Below are 19,134 nucleotides of genomic sequence, written 5' to 3'. Positions count from 1 at the left end.
TCACACGTTGGAAGGGTTACCACTTGAGCCAACTCCTCTGAATATGATTCATGAGTTAAAAAATCGCTTCCTGGTTCCGATTCCACCTAAAACTGTAGGTCCACTCATCTCTCATCATCTTCATCCGCCTCATTACCCACGCACAAGTCTAAGGCTCATCCTGTCAGCAAAATTAAGAAGACTAAAATTAGCTGATAGAATTTAACTTTTGCTGCATAGCAGCCAATCAGTATGATTATTTATAGTACTGTACTTTAATTCTTACCGTAGCACGAATTGGTTCCCTACCAACCTAGTTCAAGATTTATTGCATATACGGTAATAATTTGTTATAAGTAGGCCTTCTCGAATTATGCTATTGATTTTCAAAGGTCTACTATAATCCACGTTATAATGACAGTATTTGATAAGCATTGGTATTGATATCCTTGTCTATCATTCGACGAAGCAGATAGCGCTATCCTTTTCTAGCTCAGCAAAGTTGCCAGATCGTTTCTAACAATGTAGAAATATAATTAATTGACAAAATATTTAATCTCAGTTATGAAAATTAATCATTTAATCATTGAAAAATATATGAAAAATAAACTATAATAAAAACTCGACAAATAAAATATAATCTACTATTTTAAACAAGAATGAACAGATAATATCAATCGATATACAGATGTAAATACTGTCAGTTTGGTGTAAGGGTACCTAAGCATTCCTGTCCGGCAATTAGGAGGTACTGGGTTCGATTCCCGGGCTGACAAGTAATTTTTTGAATAGTCGCGCTCATCGAATTTTCATCTAGCTGTTTACCCTGTTGTCAATATTTGCAGTAGCCGAAGTCTTCGGGGTGAATTACAGCATTTAATTTGGATTTTCGTTTAATAACCATAATTAATCAGATATACCAATATCAGCTATCCTCTATAGAAGGCCAAAGCAGTGGTAAGGCAGAGAATCGGCAACGCTGTTGTTTATCCTATATTTCTCCGCTGCCATTATTATCATTATTTATCTACGATACAAATAACACTGATAATATTGGTACCTAGATAAAATAATAAGGTAGTCATTGTGCTATTTTTCTTCCAAATTTAGGTGATGACAAAGTCCAAGACAACGTTAGTCTTTCACATCTACAATTTCTATACAATTTTAAAATACAATACATTTCTATACATGTTTAAAATAAACATGGAAGCTATACATTTTGAATTAATGGCTTAAATTAATGAATTAATTAGAGATATTTTACTCATTGTTATAACGTGGACCTCCCTATAGACCTACTAGCTAGCCTACATGAATGTCTACAATGGAAGGCTGTGAGGTGTTACGATGGTTGCATAACCATCGCCTTCAAACAAGTGGCCTTCTATTCAACTCACAGAGTCTGATTCTGGACATCAACACGAGGAACGTGGCACATGTTGTTAGCCATGTCAAACTCGTAGAATATCTTCAACCTGCGCCTCTGTTTCCTATTAATAGAACGCTGCTCTTGTCTCTGAGGCTTGGAGGATGTTTAGAATATTGAAAGGCAAATGTCAAGAGTGATTCTGAAACTGCGTGATTCATAAAGAATACTTCCAATCCACTCTTCAACCTACGAATAAAAAAGTATGAGTATACTAGCAATGCATCGAACTGTTACTTTTCCAGTTTATACAATACAATTCAATTCGATTTATTTGATTATTTGTCACAGGCTAAACAACAGTAAGCATTGACAATAATTATAGTCTTATACATATAAATTCATAAATTTACATAATTACAAAATAGTCCAAATCTAGGTAATAATGTGACAAGTTTCGCTAGCAATGCATCAAACTGTGGTACTTTTCTGTAAGTAGTGTAATTCTGAATGATTAAATAAATAAATAAGTAAATAAACTGTTACGGTACTTTTCTAGTTTATGCAAATAGTGCGAATCAAGTTAACCTTCCGGTAGTCGCGCCCTACTCAATCACACGAGCAGTCGCGTGTTGTATCTTGTACAACATCCAATTGTCCAAGTGTTATGTACTCTGTTTACTGTCAAAATATATTAATTAATATTGTATAATTACTTTTTCCATCTTCTTGGATTATTTTACGCCTATGAACATTTGGATGATTACCATTTCATAGCCCAATAAGGTACATCAAGCAAAGCCATCAATTCTGTGTTATTGGTGCGTTTACAGTCCCCGTATACAGTCTTTCCCTATATCATACACAGAGCGACTTATACACTATAGCGACTAAATGACACCTAAAGACTGAATCATTGCTCGGTTGATACTGCAACTAAGTGGCGTGATGGGGGGAAAATTTTGGAATGCATAGGTGACTCATTCACTGATACCATCCCATTCAATAGTTTTGTGCAGCAAAAAAGCTGACACTGTTGTACTTTTTACAACAGCGCGACTGCCGGAAAGTTGATAATGTGATAAGTTCCACAATCGATGTATTAAACTGTTACTTATCTAGTTTATATACAATAATATACTTTTTGTGTAGTTGAGAAGTTGATATTGTGGTAATTATTCATATTGAATGAAAAAGACTAAGAAGTTGTCAAAAAACCACTGATTTATTGATAATTAGAAAGACCGGTTTCGGTTATTACACCATTGTCGATCTCTGATAAACTGGTGGCAAATGATGAATCAAGAGTGATTCTGAAACTGCTAAAATTTCAACCTCACATGATCTTCTAAAGTAATATAGGGAATTCTCCATTGAAGCTTCGTTATTTTTACATTAACGTTTGTTGCTTCTGTAGACTCGATGCAATTGAGATCTGTTGGTGATCTTAATAATACAAGTTCTTGTTTCAAGTTTAAAATTATTCTTTGAAAGTCTTCATATAGGTAAGAAATCACCTTAAAATTGTTGAAATTTTTAAACAGTTTATCAGAGATTGACAGTGGTGTAATAACCGAAACCGGTCTTTCTAATTATCAATAAATCAGTGGTTTTTTGACAATTTCTTAGTCTTTTTCATTCAACAATTATATACCATACTATTATAATAGTCCGAATCGAGGTAATAATGTGTCAAGTGTCACTGGCAATGCATCAAACTGTTACCTACTTTTCTATTTTATATACAAATTAATAGTCCGAATCAAGGTAACAATGTGTCAATATTCCCTAGTAATGCATTAAACTCTTCTCCCGTTTATACAATAATGGTCTAGGTAATAATGTGACAAGTTTCACTAGATTTACGCTTTTGTTGTGATTTCAGACCAGTGGCGGGGTCGTTGACAGAGGTGCGCGGACATCGTGCGCAGTCGCACATCTGCAAAGAGGTGCTCGAACTGTGCGAAATCATCCAGGAGCTGGGCGAATACAACAAGCGCCAGAGAGAGAAGCACCGAGACCCGAATGACGAGGACGACGAAGATGACATTCCTGATGACGGCACCATCATTGTCACCTTTGGAGAACTCTTCCAGGTCAGTTCAACCATATTTGCGACTGCTTTTAGGCAGCCGGGAACGACGACTTAACGTTTCCATCCGAAACACGTGATAAAAACATCTTGTCCGGCCGTGCTTTGAACCGTTGGTACCAGAACTGATTGACAGAGATATGCAATCAACGCACCAATCCCTCCAAAAGGAAGTGGATAGAAAAAACAAAAAAATAATAATATGAAATAAAACATAAAAGATAAGTAAAAAGCAATTAAAATGTTCCGCAACTTGAATTTTTGGAGTCGATAATAGTATCTTACGTCACAAGGACGGGAAGGGGCCTTTTGCATGCGAGAATGATGTTTCTAGTCGAGGCATTAGCCGAGACTAGAATTTCATTCGAGCACTGCAAAAGATATTCACGTCCAAGTAACATACCCTATTTTCTGTCATAATCTAAAGAAGGATAATTGAAAAATAGAAAACATTACCTGCTTGTGCAGAAGTTACTACATGCATTCTATAAACATAACCTAGTTTACAAATTCCAAATCAGAAGTTTTGTGGAAGCTGACAAAACTTCCACCTGGAGCGCCAGGGTTTTTTCACTACCTCCGTAAACAAAGCCGTAGTGCATTCTGGTGACGTCAGCACAGGTAGGGCTCCTACACCAATAAGAATTCGTTGATTTCAGTTGATCCATATCAGCTAGTGATTTTATTGGTGTAGGAGCCCTACCTGTGCTGACGTCACCAGAATGCACTATGGATTTGTTTACGGTGGTAGTGGTTTTTTGTAGCAGTTTTGCTGTTCCTATTTACGAACTAGGAAACATACTCGACTGTAAAGAAAACATATATGGTTTCATTACAGTAGAGTATGCTGTAATGAGAATCATATGTTCATTTGTTCTGCAAACAGCTGTTTACCGGCTTGATTTCATGCATGGAAAACAGCTGAGATTGAATGACTATGACAAAAAAATATATATAAACTTAGTCGGATGACTGTTCCAGACTCGAGAGCTGTAATAGTCAAAGAACCATTAGGGAGAGACCATGTCAGGCATTTTTAGAGTCGGAAGAGCAGGAAGCTCTCCAATTGGCTGATTGGGTTGGCGTCTGAAAAAAACGCCTAATATAAATTATGGTCTCACACTTATGATTGTCCGATGAAGTGGAATCTGCAGGAAATAGTCATGTTAATTGCCGAGTGTTCTTGGAAGGGATTTGTGAGAGGATTGAAGATGGTAGAATAGTGGTTTTTTTTCAATCTCATTAGGCCTATAGCAGTTTAGCTAAAAATTTTTATTCGTGTTCGGTAAGTTAGGCACTGTAGCTTCGGAGATTGATTAATTAGCTATAAGAGTGAAATAAGTATTTATATTCCTCTGTCCAACGCATCCCTTATTTTCTCTCTCTCGGCGTCGGAGATTGATTAATTAGCTTCAATAAGAATGAATGAAGTACCTATTCAAATTCCTCAAATTCAAATTCCTTGTCTCACGAATCCCTTCTATCGGTGAAGAGAACCGGTGAATGATCCACCTCACAGCTACCAAGTTTTACCCCAATTCATTCTTCAATATTTGGAAAACATGACACTAAACTATTATAGATATGTTGTTAAAAGGCGAACAATGGACAACCTGAAAAAAATTTATGTTCTCCATTGGATTGTACCAAGAATAGTCCAGTACAGCTAAGATTCCGACACTGAATTGGAAGTCAAGATTGAATAGCGAATACTGATTATGCCCAATAAGAATTTAAAAATCCCAAAGAGAACACTTCAAGTGATATGAATAATATATTAGTTTAACTAAATTACAGTACCGTACCATGGAAATGAGGAAAAGACTTTGGAATTTGGAATGAGGAAAAGACTTCAATAGAAGACAAAATCCATGGATGTAGTGTTAATTGATGAAGAAGGATAGCAAAAGAGAGTTCTCTTCCATCCTCATTCCCATATTTTATGTAGTTTATCTACATCTTAATTTAAGAGTTATAGACTGAGCGAAATCTATTTTATGTTGAGAATGCAAAGATTTTAGCATCTCCAAAAATTTTTCTCAGAGCATTGAACTCTTGCTATGACGTCACATTTAATTAGAAACTATCAAATTGAGAACGAATTTTATTTGAAGCTCTTGGACCGACTTTAAAGTTCAGAAGTGTTAAGTCTAGAAATATCTTGTGAACTGAGAAAGGATCAGATATGAACTCATTTCACATGGAAATATTCCAAGAGAAGAATTATTCCGTGCTGCATATGAATCATATCAGTTTGTGTCATATCTCAGAATCCACACATAACATTTGAATATTATGGAATTGAAATTACGACAAGTGTGTCAAATTTACGGTTCAAAAATCTTCTAGGCAATACATCAATTGAAAAAGAAATTCGCATCTTATGAAATTTTTAGACCTTATATTTAATACTAGTGGGTAACCCGTGCTTCGCAAGGGTCTATTTTGAAACTGCAAAATGAAAACTTGACGTAATAAGAAATTTGAAATTTGAAAATAGGCCTATAACCATCCTCGGTTGATGAAGAATCTTTATGCAAAATTTCAAATCAATCAGTCCAGTAGTTCAGACGTGATGATGTGTCAAACATAATTTTCCTACATCACGAATGCTACAAACAAAGGCCAATGATAGGCCTACAGCATGGAGACTATGTCCATTTCATTTGTACTGGTGGCAAAATTTTACATTAAAAATAATTATTTGATAAAATCCAAGTTCAATTGTAATGAAAACAAATTCCTTCAAAAAATAATTGATAATAATACGTTTCGAGGGAAAAAATTAAGAACAAAAAAATTGGGAAGCATCGGGATTCGAACTACACTGCACTACACTGCTGTTCGAAAATGTTAGTCTTGTAACAGCATCATAACCTCCTCATAAAAAAACACTTTTTGGGCTATGGAACTTCATGTACAGTAGCATTGATGAATTTGAACATTAATTCTGAAAAATCTAGAAGGAAAATTGAAATTTGGGCTTCCAGGTGCACGACATTGATATTTTTAGAATCTATGTTAAAAATTTGGAGATCTAAAAAAATCATTCCCGTTTTTACTTTCCTTGCCCTACTACCATAGGTAAGGAAAGTATTGCTTTCCAAAAAAAATTTAGGTACCCCAATTTCAAGTTTTCTATACGTTTCAAGGTCCCCTGAGTCCAAAAACATGATTTTTGGGTATTGGTCTGTGTGTGTGTATGTGTGTATGTGTGTGTGTGTGTATGTCTGTGAACACGATAACTCCATTCCTAATTAACCGATCGACTTGAAATTTTAAACTTGAGGTCCCTATACCATGAGGACCCGACAATAAGAAATTCAATAAAATTAAATTCAAGATGGCGGAAAAAATGGCGGATAATTACTAAAAAACTATGTTTTTCACGTTTTTCTCGAAAATGGCTCTAACGATTTTCTTCAAATTTATATCATGGATAGCTATTTATAAGCCCTATTAACTAGCATAAGTCTCATTTCTGGGAAAATTTCTGGAGCTCCGTAATATTCTTGAGAAAAATGGCGGAAAATGACTAAAAAACCATGTTTTTCACGGTTTTCTCGAAAACGGCTCCAACGATTTTCTTCAAATTTATACCATGGATAGCTATTTTTAAGCCCCATCAACTGGCATAAGTTTCATTTCTGGGAAAATTTCAGGAGCTCCGTAATATTCTTGAGAAAAATGGCGGATAATGACTAAAAATCCATGTTTTTCACCGTTTTCTCGAAAACTGCTCTAACGATTTACTCCAAATTCATACCATGGATAGATATTTATAAGCACTATCAACTGGCATGAGTCTCATTTCTGGGAAAATTCTATGAGCTCCGTAATATTCTTGAGAAAAATGGCGGATAATGACCAAAAACCAGGTTTTTCACGGTTTTCTCGAAAACGGCTCTAACGATTTTCTTCAAATCAAGCCATGGGTAGCTATTCATAAGTCCTATCAAATGACATGAGTTTTTTCCTTGGAAAATTGCAGGAGCTCCGTAATATTCTTGAGAAAAATGGCGGATAATTACTAAAAAACCATGTTTTTCACGATTTTTTCAAAATAACTTGACCGATTTTTTTCAAATTCATACTCTGTATAGTTATTTATCAGCTCTATTAACTGGCATGAGTCTCCTTTCTGGGAAACTAATGGGGGGTCCACCCCATCCTTGAGAAATGGACTTTGTAACCTCCTTCTCGTGCATGAGGTAGGTAGGTAGAGCAGTTCATAAAAAGAACACATAGTCGAGATATTTCATCTGTAGAACAGCTCTTTTGACGACTTTAAAAAAAGGACGACAAAAAAAATCATTGAATTTCACAATTTACACAAAGGAAAAAGTACTCTGAAAACAATTATATATACACATATACAAAAGTCTGATCGTAGTTTCGAATATGAGCAAGGAAAGTTGTGTGAGTGTACCACACCAGATTTTTTTCTCTTGGAACTCTGTAACGAAATCATGTATCACATGACCACCTTCTCATTTTAAAAAATGAATTTGGATTCATGTGTGGGTCAAAGATGTTGAAACGACAGAGTAATATTTCAAGAGTAGCTTTTCATTTCAAAAAGGAACCACAATGAAACCCCACTGTCAAATTATTCTTGTAAGAGAAATATCAAACTGTTTCCACGATTTTCATCAGCTCTGTACAATTAGAATTTGCATTTGAAAATTACAGTTCTTTGATCGACTTTTCGAACCCAGGGGATCCCCAATTATTAAGCTATATTTATGTGGGATCTTAATGCCTTAGTTTCGCCCACAATACTTGTAATAATTTGAAGTGTGATAAATGAAGACAATATTATCTATCTATCTATCTATTTGCTCTCAATTAAACAGCCGACAGAATATCGGCGGCATTTGAGCTTTTGTAGCATTCTGCAGCCGCGGGAGGCTCAGCACTCAGCAGTTCTGTATTTCATAAGAGAGGCTCAAAATCAATAACTTTGAAGTTGGGAGAGCAGCACAATCAAATCCAGCTCATGAATAACTGCATGGCTCTAGAATTGATAAGATAGATGCACAGCTCCAATCTCAAATTACTTCTCATCTTATTCAACAAAACTCATCTGAAGTCATGATTATTCACAGAAGAGTCTCCCTACAGTGAGATCCACGTTATAATGACAGTATTTTCTATCTTCCTCCACTGTCATTATAATTTGAGCCTCACTTTAGGAACCTCTTTCAGGATATCACACATTGTTAATATTGGTTCACGTTACAAAGCAGCTCTTCCTGGAAGGAAATCATAATTAGTTTATGACATCATGATGGGATGAAACTCCATGATGTCATTCAGAACCGGCAGAGGGTAGTCGTAGTTTTAATTATGATCCTTTCTAGGATAATGATCCTTTTCCAATACTGTAGCGGTAGAGGTAGATGGGATCACTTATCGAAAAACTTTCGAAGATACTAATATGCTAGAGAAATCGAAAAATCAACTTTTAGTTGAAATTCTGACCTGCATCCTATCCTGGAGAATTTTTTGTAAATCTGAGTAAAGTTCTTGTTGGAGTTTCTAAAGAAGACAGACTTGATTAATCTAGTGTACCCGAGTAAATCAATAATCGCTGTTTGTGATTGAGAGCTCATTTCCCTCAATCGCGTACTTCAACCATTTCCGTTATTTTCAGCTTAGTAATTACTTTACAGAAAATACGTTACTTTTATCAGTTTACAAATACAATGTTTTGTTTTAGCATATTTTATTATGGTATAACTTATTTTATTGCACCTATCCCAAGTGGATTCACTCTATTTAATGAAATATAAGAGCCCACATAGACCTTTTTGGCCTGTTCGTGGGTCAATGAGTCCAGTACTGTGTGATTGAAGTATACATTTTTTTCCTGATTGAACTTAAGAGAAATAAGTTTTTTCAATTTCATTATCGCACACACACACACACACACACACACACCACACACACACACACACACACACCACAGACACACACACACCACGTTGGTCATCACAAGGTGAACCGCTAGACAAAAAGATATATTGATTGGGACAAAGAGAATATCCAAACATTAGAAGTAACCAATATCCTATTGATAAATAGATTGAAGTAGCCGTCCACATTGATCTTCATTCAGCGTTTTTATCCAATTTGTAATAATTGATTTATATTTTGAGAAACTACATGCGCCCGGCTGACTTATTTCTTGAGGAATGTTATTCATAACATATCGAAATAACTTTCGATAATAGAAGAAGACTATTACGGTTGGGGAAAAAGCAACTTGCTACAACAATAAAGTTTTAGAAAATTGAAAAAGTTTGCTTGATCCAGATTGGCAGCTGAATGCAAGTTTTTCTGATTAAATTCATTGAAAATGAATTTATTGCAAATAACACGGACAGTTCATTCATGAGTATCAAGAGAGATATGTCATTATCCTTATATCTTGCATAAGAGTAGTCAAAAAGTTTTCTTTTTTTACTTTTCTTTGGTGCAACAAGGCGCGGTGCACACTGTCTCATGGCATTAGTATCATAATAGAGAAAAGATAGCATAACAGAATTACAAGACGATTTTTTGTTAACTGAAGCTGATAACTGTCGACTACTGTCTATTACTAGTTTATCCCTGGGTTGGAGAACTCGCTCAAGAACTGTTGTATTTTAATCTTTGAAACCCGCACTTTCTATTATACAGAGTTGATGAAAATCATGGAAACAGCTAAATATTTCTCCAACAAAAATTATTTGCCCGTATGTTTCATTGCAGATCCTATACGAAATGTGAAATTACTCTGTCGCTTCAACATTTTTGTTCCTCATATGAATCCGAACTAATTTTTCAAATGAGAAGGTGTTCATGAGTGATACATGATTCCGTTACAGAGTTCCAAGAGAAAATGAATGGCAAAAGCCGCACTTTGAAAGCTCAACCCGTATCAGTCAGTTGTAAATTTTGTTGTATATAAACCGGCTGAAATTATGTGTCAGCGCATGAAGTCTGTCTGTGTGATATTTTTCAAATAGCTTCAGCTGAAGTTATGAATGAATGAATGAATGGAAAACCTATAGTAATTGCATGCAATGTATTCTTCAGCTGCCTAAACTAGTAGTTCTGTGGGAAGTAGACCTCACGCAGTATTCTCATCCACAAGTATCTGATTCAAACTAATACAGCAATAGACTGGCTTCTCCACACATCTGTGTAATCACTTGTCAGCTGATTTATGATGAATAATTCTATAGTCTGATTTTTACTCCAATATTGGCATATGAAGGAGGCTCCTTTTTCCTTTTATATTATCTTTGAAATGCAAAATTTCCAAAAACCTTGTATATACGTCGACGCGCAATTAAAAAATGAACATACCTGTCAAATTTCATGAAAATCTATAACCGCGCTTCGCCGTAAATGCGCAACATATGAATATTTAAACATCAAGAGAAATGCCAAACCGTCGATTTGAATCTTAGACCTCACTTCGCTCGGTCAATGATAAATCATAACAGTTTTTTCTTATGCACTTCCAATGTTATATGTTATATTCTGAAAAAGGACGAAGGAGTGAGTCAATTTCGTTGTTCAACGAGCTAGAACTGTAAAAAAGTTAGAATACGTGTTCAACATTTGAAGCGGATTGATCAATTCCTTCCAAGTTATTGTAGAGCACACATACAGATGGACATCGACTTTGGTTTTAGGTGAGTCAAAAGTGAGAACTCGCCAAAGCACGTTCAATAAAATTTTTAGTCGATTTTTTGTTAACTGAAGCCGATTGCTGTCAACTACTGTCTATTATAACTGTTTTGTTGGGGTGAGTGTGTAAGAACGGCTCAGTATGAGGGACTACCTCCGACACATGTTAATCAAGTAATATCATTAAAACGTGCACTTCAGTTAAGTAATTGTCGATCCATCACTGCCGCTCTGCCGCTGCATCATGCTATGGTCACATGAAACCTGTAATGTGTGTTCATCTATCTATCTATTAGATTTTCACCCATCTACCTTGGGTGTCCATAACTGGGATTGGGTTAGCTAAGCACTGATTGATTCCAGTGAGGAAAGCATCTAGTTTCCGCGATATGGTCAGAACACTGATCCGTCATCTGGCATCATTGCCTCAGCAAGTGCAATAGGTCTATAATTGAGAGCAATTGGCAATTGCAGTAGTCACCAGCGCAGTAGACCAAGTTCACGGTCGAACGTTCCAGGTTGAGCATGTTACAAGGTGAGATGGATATCAAGTTAGTACTAATTCTCCGGATTATCCGCTATCAGCGAATCGATCAAACTCAAATATCTGTATATTCATATATACATTCAAATATCTATGTGTTATTCATATACATCCATCAGATTATCTCTTTGAAGAATTTAAGGTATTAAATGTACAACAATTATACATAAGAACCCTAACCTTGTATATATTCAAACACAAAGTAGCTATATTTTCTAATATCATTCACAATTATAACACAAGAACAGCTGTAAATATCGGTATCGTCAACCCCAGACTTACTAGAACTTTCTCCTCCACTTCGTCACATTATAAAATGCATTTCCTTTTTCAAAAACTGCCCGTCTATTTGAAAAATCCTGAAAATTTGAGAATAAGTCACTAAAAAGTTAGTCTACGATTGGGTGACTTCCCTAAACCCAGAGGAGTAGGAAGGTATTTTATTAGTATCACCTTACTCTTTCCGATGATTGTCCCTTTTTTAGCTAATAATAATTAATAATTGTACATTACCTAAACATTGAGGGTGAGTGACTAATGGGTAAATGAGTACGCTTGTTGGATGTGTGTTCTAGATCCTTGGTCAAAAAAAGCAGGTTTTCAACAATTATTGTATCTTTTTTACGACCTTATTTTGTTCGTCGATCTCATCGTGCCTTCCACTTCGTTTTTAGTTTACCTGATTTGTTTTATTTTATCTGTTACACTGGTCTATTCTTTTTTAAATATTTTTTTTATTGTATTCATAGTCATATTTTTCATAGCTATGAATAGTTAAATTAAAGATTATGTATATTGGATGCTACTAGACAACTCACTCCTCTCTCACATAAATTAATACTTCACTAAACAAAAAAAATCGAGTAGAAAAGATTTAGCATGAAAATCTCTACAATTATTGTTCAGTAACATTTTCACCTCAAATTGAAAATAAGCTCGAAATTCGGGAAAATGTGATTATTCAATTGCAAACTGTTGGCAACGGTTGATTCTATTAAATTATTCACTATGAATAGATAGCACACATCGCGTATCTCCAGCGTTATTGTCCTGTCACGAGCTGGCTCAGATCTTTGAATAGTAGACTCTTATGAACATTTGCATAGGGTCAGGTGTTTAATTTTCATAACGGCAAGGAAAGTAGTGTGAGTGCGCCACACCAGATTTTTGTGGTATGCAATCCACAAGTTGACATGTTTTGATGAGAACAAACGAACACACAAACAACACAACCCTACTCTACCTTATTATATAGATAAGCGTCATAGGAATTTTTGCTTTCAAAATAATTTGAGAGTTGTATTTTGAATTTTACAGAACATCCTCCGTACTCTCATCATGTAAAATCCATGGTGAATATTATCAGCTAGCTAGGATAAACTGTGAATATTTACTCACAAAATTCTGAAACTGAAAACTGAGAGTGGATGAGAGAGAAATTAGAACAAAAAAGGAATGATGATCGAAATTATATTCGTGTTCTCCACAGACAAGAAGTGAACAATACACTCCTCGCAGGCAAAGAGGTCTAATATCACAGATAAAATTGAATTAAATTTTCTGCTAAGAAATTTATTAAAAAATTAGCTGCACAAGTGTTTTACTTGACCTACGAAATTCACATTAATTGACTACCGGTACATCAAGGAAGAATCGAAGAATAACGGGATAGAAGGATGCGCATAGAAAAAGCTTACACGTAAAAGTAAAAAAGTAAATTCGTATGGCTTTTGTTGGTGGGGAGTCCCTTGCGGGAAGGTTCCACCGCCTGAATATATAATTTAAGCCGTCAATGGGCCTTACGACTGTCATACTTCAGTCGGGACCAACAGTTTAACGTGCCCATCCGAAAACACGGGAGTGATCTGGTTAAAAAACTTAGAATGAGAGGGTTTGAACACGGGATCTCTATGCTGCTACGCAAGCACTCTATCCACTAGACCACGGATTACTCCACGAAAATGTATGTATTCATTCTGTCTCTTTTCGATAAAATTCGTCACTGATTTTGAAGCATAGAGAAATGCATACACCGAAATGTAAGTATTCTGTCTCTATTTAGTAGAATTCGTCACTGTTTCTGAATCATGGAGAAATAAGCATACAACATGGAGAAAGCATACACGAAAATGTATGTATTCTGTCTCTTTTCTGTTTATTAAAAGTCACTTAATCTGAATAATATAATAGCTAATAGCAGTGGGGTGAACTAATTTATTATGGTAGGGAATCATCATTCACTTTGTAAAGTCTGTGAAAGAAGCTGATACTGCTAAAGCAACATGCATCTGATACTTCAGACGGTCGACTTTTTTCTATCACAACCCACTCGTGTACTTTTCAAATTACTCTCAAACAAATTGTTCCACCTTTCTTCACCAATGCTTTTGATCGTATCTCTCGTCATTGCATCGGAATGTTCCCCCCTCTCTCCACCTCATCGCAATCTCTATTACATCGGATGCTGCCTTTAGTTGAGTCCTTTGTCACCGACCAGCCCAATGAGTCTTTTGGCACTGTATTTCTGGCGCCCGATCAAAATACCACTTCTTTTTGCCGTCTGCTTTTCGTAAAGTTTCTCAACACATTTCTTCATTTTTGCAATAAAGGAAGTGACTAGTTTTCTTTGACTGTTTTCAAAACAACAAATGAACACAGAAATAAAAACTTCATCGATATGACAAAATTACTGAGGCACCCGAGGTCAGTTTAGATCATCATTCATATTGATAGAAAGTTAATTTTCCAGAATTATTATTTTGATCTTCAGATATTATTCAAAATAATATATTAGGCTCAGCAATAATAATTTAACATAATAATGTTGTGTATATATATAAATTATTTTTTTAGAATATTTAACCAAAGACCAGAAAGTTACTCTGATAATAGGTACTGGAATAGAAATACCGTACCGGTACTCAATTTTGTGAAATTGAGCAGAAAGTTAGGCTCCTCCTATAAAATTGTATTGTACTACTATTTGAAAGCAATCTGGAAGCATTTACTAGGTACAAGGATTTACTGGATAGATTTATGATCTTTTTTCTAGAATATGGTACAGGAAAGGTGATTGGAATACGATTCCTAATTATACCTTGCATGAAACCATTTCAACCATTACAAGATCACTGGGCTATAGTCAGTAACCATCAATAATATAATAATTATGGCTAAGATTCCATACCCTCCAAGGGCCTCCAACCCTCAAGCCAAAGATAAAAATAAGTACTTAAACTTCATCAGTATATTTTCAAAATATACTTTATTAGAGTGTCTCAATTTGTTACATTGGAATAATGTGAAATTTTCAATTCAATATTATCATCAAAATTTGTATATTTTTCGCTTTTTAAATGTGATTTTGTGTTTGAAAATAGTTTTCTTGATTTTAAAATTTGTAAAATAGGAACTCAGGAAGTGAAAGTGCAAATTTTTAGTGAGAAAAATGGAGAACCCAAGACTTACCCATAAACTTGAGTGTTGATAGGAAATGACATTGGGTAATACGACAAGGCAGAACATCCGAAAGGATCTCTCTGCCGATAAAAGCCATGAGAGTAAATAAAAAAATTGGAATAATTATTGTCAAGCCCATTTCAATGGAAGGGAAAATAGGAGACTTACAATTTCAAAATTATTACGGTATGCTAAGTAGGTAGAATTTATAACAAGATGAGAATTTTTGAAATTGTTATCCACATTCTTATAAAAGTAGAGTTGTATAAATAATCAAATTATTCACTTTATTGAACCTATAAGGTATTCATAGAAATTCTAGGATACTGTACACATTACTTACATCCTCAGTTTCTGTATTTACCTTATGCCAGAATAATAATGTAGAATTATTATCATGCAGAAAATGTCAGAATTATTGATTGCCAACTAGGACAAAGAAACTTCATAAGAATCGGATTTTTGTGGAACATTGATTTCATCATCAGGCTTGACATGACGTGTGCCTGTCAAGCAGAACAAGTTGACGATATGTTTACTTCAAGTGCAAGGAATTTCCGAGGTCAGACGGAAAAGACTCACGCACCGAAATAGAGCAGGGGCAATCTGGCTGTTGTCGGTTACTATAAAATTATTAATAGTGCACCCGGAATGCGTGCGATCGCTTCCTAATTCGGCTGCGTTCTCCCTCTCTATCATTCTCTCTCTCTTGCTTTTCACAACACGCGCACCTGACTCATCAGAACGGACATGACCGTCAGATCAGAGCAGTGGCTCCTGCTATCTGCCCGCAAAAGTCAACTCTTGACTCCTTGATCTATTTTGGTGACATATTTCTTGTTAGCTGAAGCCTTGTGGGTGACTTACTAGGTCGCTGGTGGGTGGAGGTGTATCAGCAAAAACAAAAGCTTTCAACTGGCAAAACATGTTGCGCAAACAGTGAGAAACATGGCATAGGCTATTCAAAACGTCTTCAGTTTCGTCAACTTTCGTCAATTTTTACAAAATATTGCATAAGTAGGTCTGAAAAGCAAATTCCTATTATTCACTTCAATGTATATACCCGATAATATATAAATAGGCCCTAACTATAATGGGCCTTAGACGATATGAATAAAAAATCCTGAGACTTGCTTGAATAGTATGAACGACTAGTCCTCCACATAATTATGTGGGTATAATAAGGAGATTCCTAGTTGTTCAGTGGGAGCCGTGCAGAAGTTGAAATAAGCCAACTGCGCATGCCTGACTGCGTTGTATTCCTAATATTAGATAATTACAACTCAAAGCTCGTTGATCAAATGCTATTGTTATATGCTTATAGTAGTAGCATCTTACTGTGGGAGTAGTAAATCGGTCCAGGGATCAAAGTTGTGAGACCGTGACTATGTATATTTGAAAGTTGGCACTATATGGTTATAAGTCAAATTATAAGACATTTCTTGAGATGTTTTGTCGTTTAGAATTTTAACATGGGTATAATTTTTGATGATTTAAGTGAAATTTTTCGTGATTGTAAAGGAAAATTTTTGTTTGGATTTGAATTTTTAAATTAATTAATCTGTTAAATTCAAAATTATTGTAGTACCTACATACATTTTTTGGACTCAAAATAGTATGTGAATTAAGTTATCATTTACATAACCTCTAGACTGTGTATTCCAAATTAAGGTTTAAAGCAGTTTTGGGCGGATGCCTGTTGTTTTTACCTGCATTGTATCTATTGTCTATGAATAAATGATTGATTGAAAATGTTTAATAAAATAAAACAGTAACGTCAGATATCTATATAATTTAAATTTAAGACCGTTATATGTTAAGGCTTATATTTATCGATGTTATCAATTGCAAGCAATGATGTGCCCATCATGTACCAATGATACAAGATAAATAAAAATAATAGCACGAAAAAAGCAATCATTTTTTACAGCTTGACAATAGCTTTAAAAATGGAAACAGCAGAAGAAATCTTCAACAATGAGGATGCTTTTTAATGAGGGCGAAAATTTTCGTAATCAATTACAATATAAGATACATGTCTGAGCCAGTAAAAACTGGATGTTTCCCCATTAACCATGCTCTTGCATTCTTTCATCAGCTTTTTCATTCAACTTGGCAACTTATGCCAATAAAGTACCTACAGAGGTAGTTCTATTCTATTATTGCTATAATAATTATTCTCACGCGCTGTTCAAAATGTTTTCGAAAGACATTACTTTTAATGAAAAAAGTGGAAATAAACTGAATATTCATTATTATACAGTAATTACTTTCATTTGATATGCTATATTGTAAACTCTTAAGAGATGTTCATAGTGTACCGTAACGGCAATAAAGTACTGAGTTTTGGCAAGTGATAGTTCATCAATGTTGTCTTTTATCAAAACAAAGGGAAACACTTTCACATATGGAAAATAAATTGGAAGTTGCATTATTTGTTCATTAATGTAAAATTGTTATTAAACGAAAATCCCAATTAAATCCTGTTGTCAATATTCGCAGTACGGTAGCAGAAGTCTACGGGATGATTTACAGCATTTAATTGCAATTTTCGTTTAGGAATAATTTTTTATAAATTCCTTATATACACACGGGTATTGATGAGAAACGTTTGATTTTCTAAAAAATAGAGAAAACTGGGAACAATCTATTATTCTATTACTGTACTTTGTATTAATTCATGTACACTCTTCTTGAACTTCAAGCTTTATTAGTTATATTATTTGATAAAGCAATGAAACTGTGATAAATTGGGGAAAAATCATTATTGAAATAATTATACTTTTTTGCAGATGTACACAAAAATTTCAAACAAAGTGGTTGGGTTACTCCTAGCAGCTAAGAAACGTGGTCTAGTGTACTTTGAAGGGGAGATGCTTTTCCAGGTGAGTTGATCACTTATTTTGTTTGATAATCTTCAGAACTTATTTGAAATTATTCTGACGATTTTGCAAGTCTTGAAATTCATTCTCAGTTAAGATTAGAGTAAATAAATGAATAACATTTTATTGCCATGGAAAAATAAATCAGGTTATAAGCATCGTCAATAATCAATAAATATTACAGAGTAGTCATGAAACATATAATAAACAAAAAACATGCAGTAAATTAATACATGAATGGGATCCTATATGTTTTTGGAGTTCAATTGTTGGTAAACTCCATGAAGACTGAGAACAATGTACCTAGAATACATTGTATTTTAGAATTCTGGGTACCTACGAGTACATTGAGTAAGAATGTTATAAGGGAATGCTATAGAGATTACTGGTTAGCCTTCCAAAATAGAATGATAATCAAGAGAAAAACAACTGACCGTCTCAAAGTCTCTGATGAGAAGCCTATGCCAAAAGCAACATGCGTGAGAAATAATTATTTTTATACAGAAAAACACGCCCAGAATAATATTTCTTCTAGCTGAAATCAAGCTCAAACGTATACTAATATAGATAAAATCCAGGGGATCAGAGCAAGATCAAATTTAAAATTAAAAAAAGACACCAATTAATTATAAAAAGGTTTTTACATCAATTAATATGGTCGGAAATGTATTGAGCGTACCTAGTCTAAAAGTCAAAACTTTATATTATATTATCTATAATATAGAAGGAAACGATTGGCTTATACACGTAGGGGATAGGAAATCCATGGATGACAACACATCATCACGTCTGAACCACTGGACTGATTAACTTGAAATTCTGCATATTGCTTCTTAATTTACCGAGGATGGTTTTTAAAATTCTTCAAGATTCCAGTAGGTCAAGATTTTAATTAAATCCTTGCGAAGCACAGGTTACCTGTTAGTTTATAATAAACTATACCAAGATATTATTAACTTTGAAAAATTTTATATACCTACTTTAATTTATATTATGTTTGCTACAATATTTGTTAACATGAATAAAAAAAAATGATAAAAATATTCAATGTATGCCTACTTTTTGAATGCAATCGAATTTCATTCTACGTATTCTCTAAAATAGTACCGGCAGGGATTTATTTTTC

At 34.6% G+C, this 19,134-nt stretch overlaps 1 protein-coding gene across 1 annotated transcript in view; it reads left to right on the top strand.

Moving 5' to 3' along the window:
* Positions 1 to 19,134, top strand: part of LOC111056623 (actin-binding Rho-activating protein) — a 30,918-nt gene that overhangs the window by 10,490 nt on the left and 1,294 nt on the right. Inside the window, exons 2-3 of the mRNA XM_022344041.2 lie at positions 3,234 to 3,444; positions 17,919 to 18,011. Coding sequence (XP_022199733.2) covers positions 3,234 to 3,444; positions 17,919 to 18,011 — 304 coding nt within the window. The remainder of the gene's footprint in view (positions 1 to 3,233; positions 3,445 to 17,918; positions 18,012 to 19,134) is intronic.

The sequence above is a fragment of the Nilaparvata lugens genome, chromosome 3 (assembly GCF_014356525.2).
Source record: "Nilaparvata lugens isolate BPH chromosome 3, ASM1435652v1, whole genome shotgun sequence".
NCBI classification, from domain to species: domain Eukaryota; kingdom Metazoa; phylum Arthropoda; class Insecta; order Hemiptera; family Delphacidae; genus Nilaparvata; species Nilaparvata lugens.
Note: the sequence above shows the minus strand (reverse complement) of the source record. Positions and strands in the feature narration are given on the sequence as shown.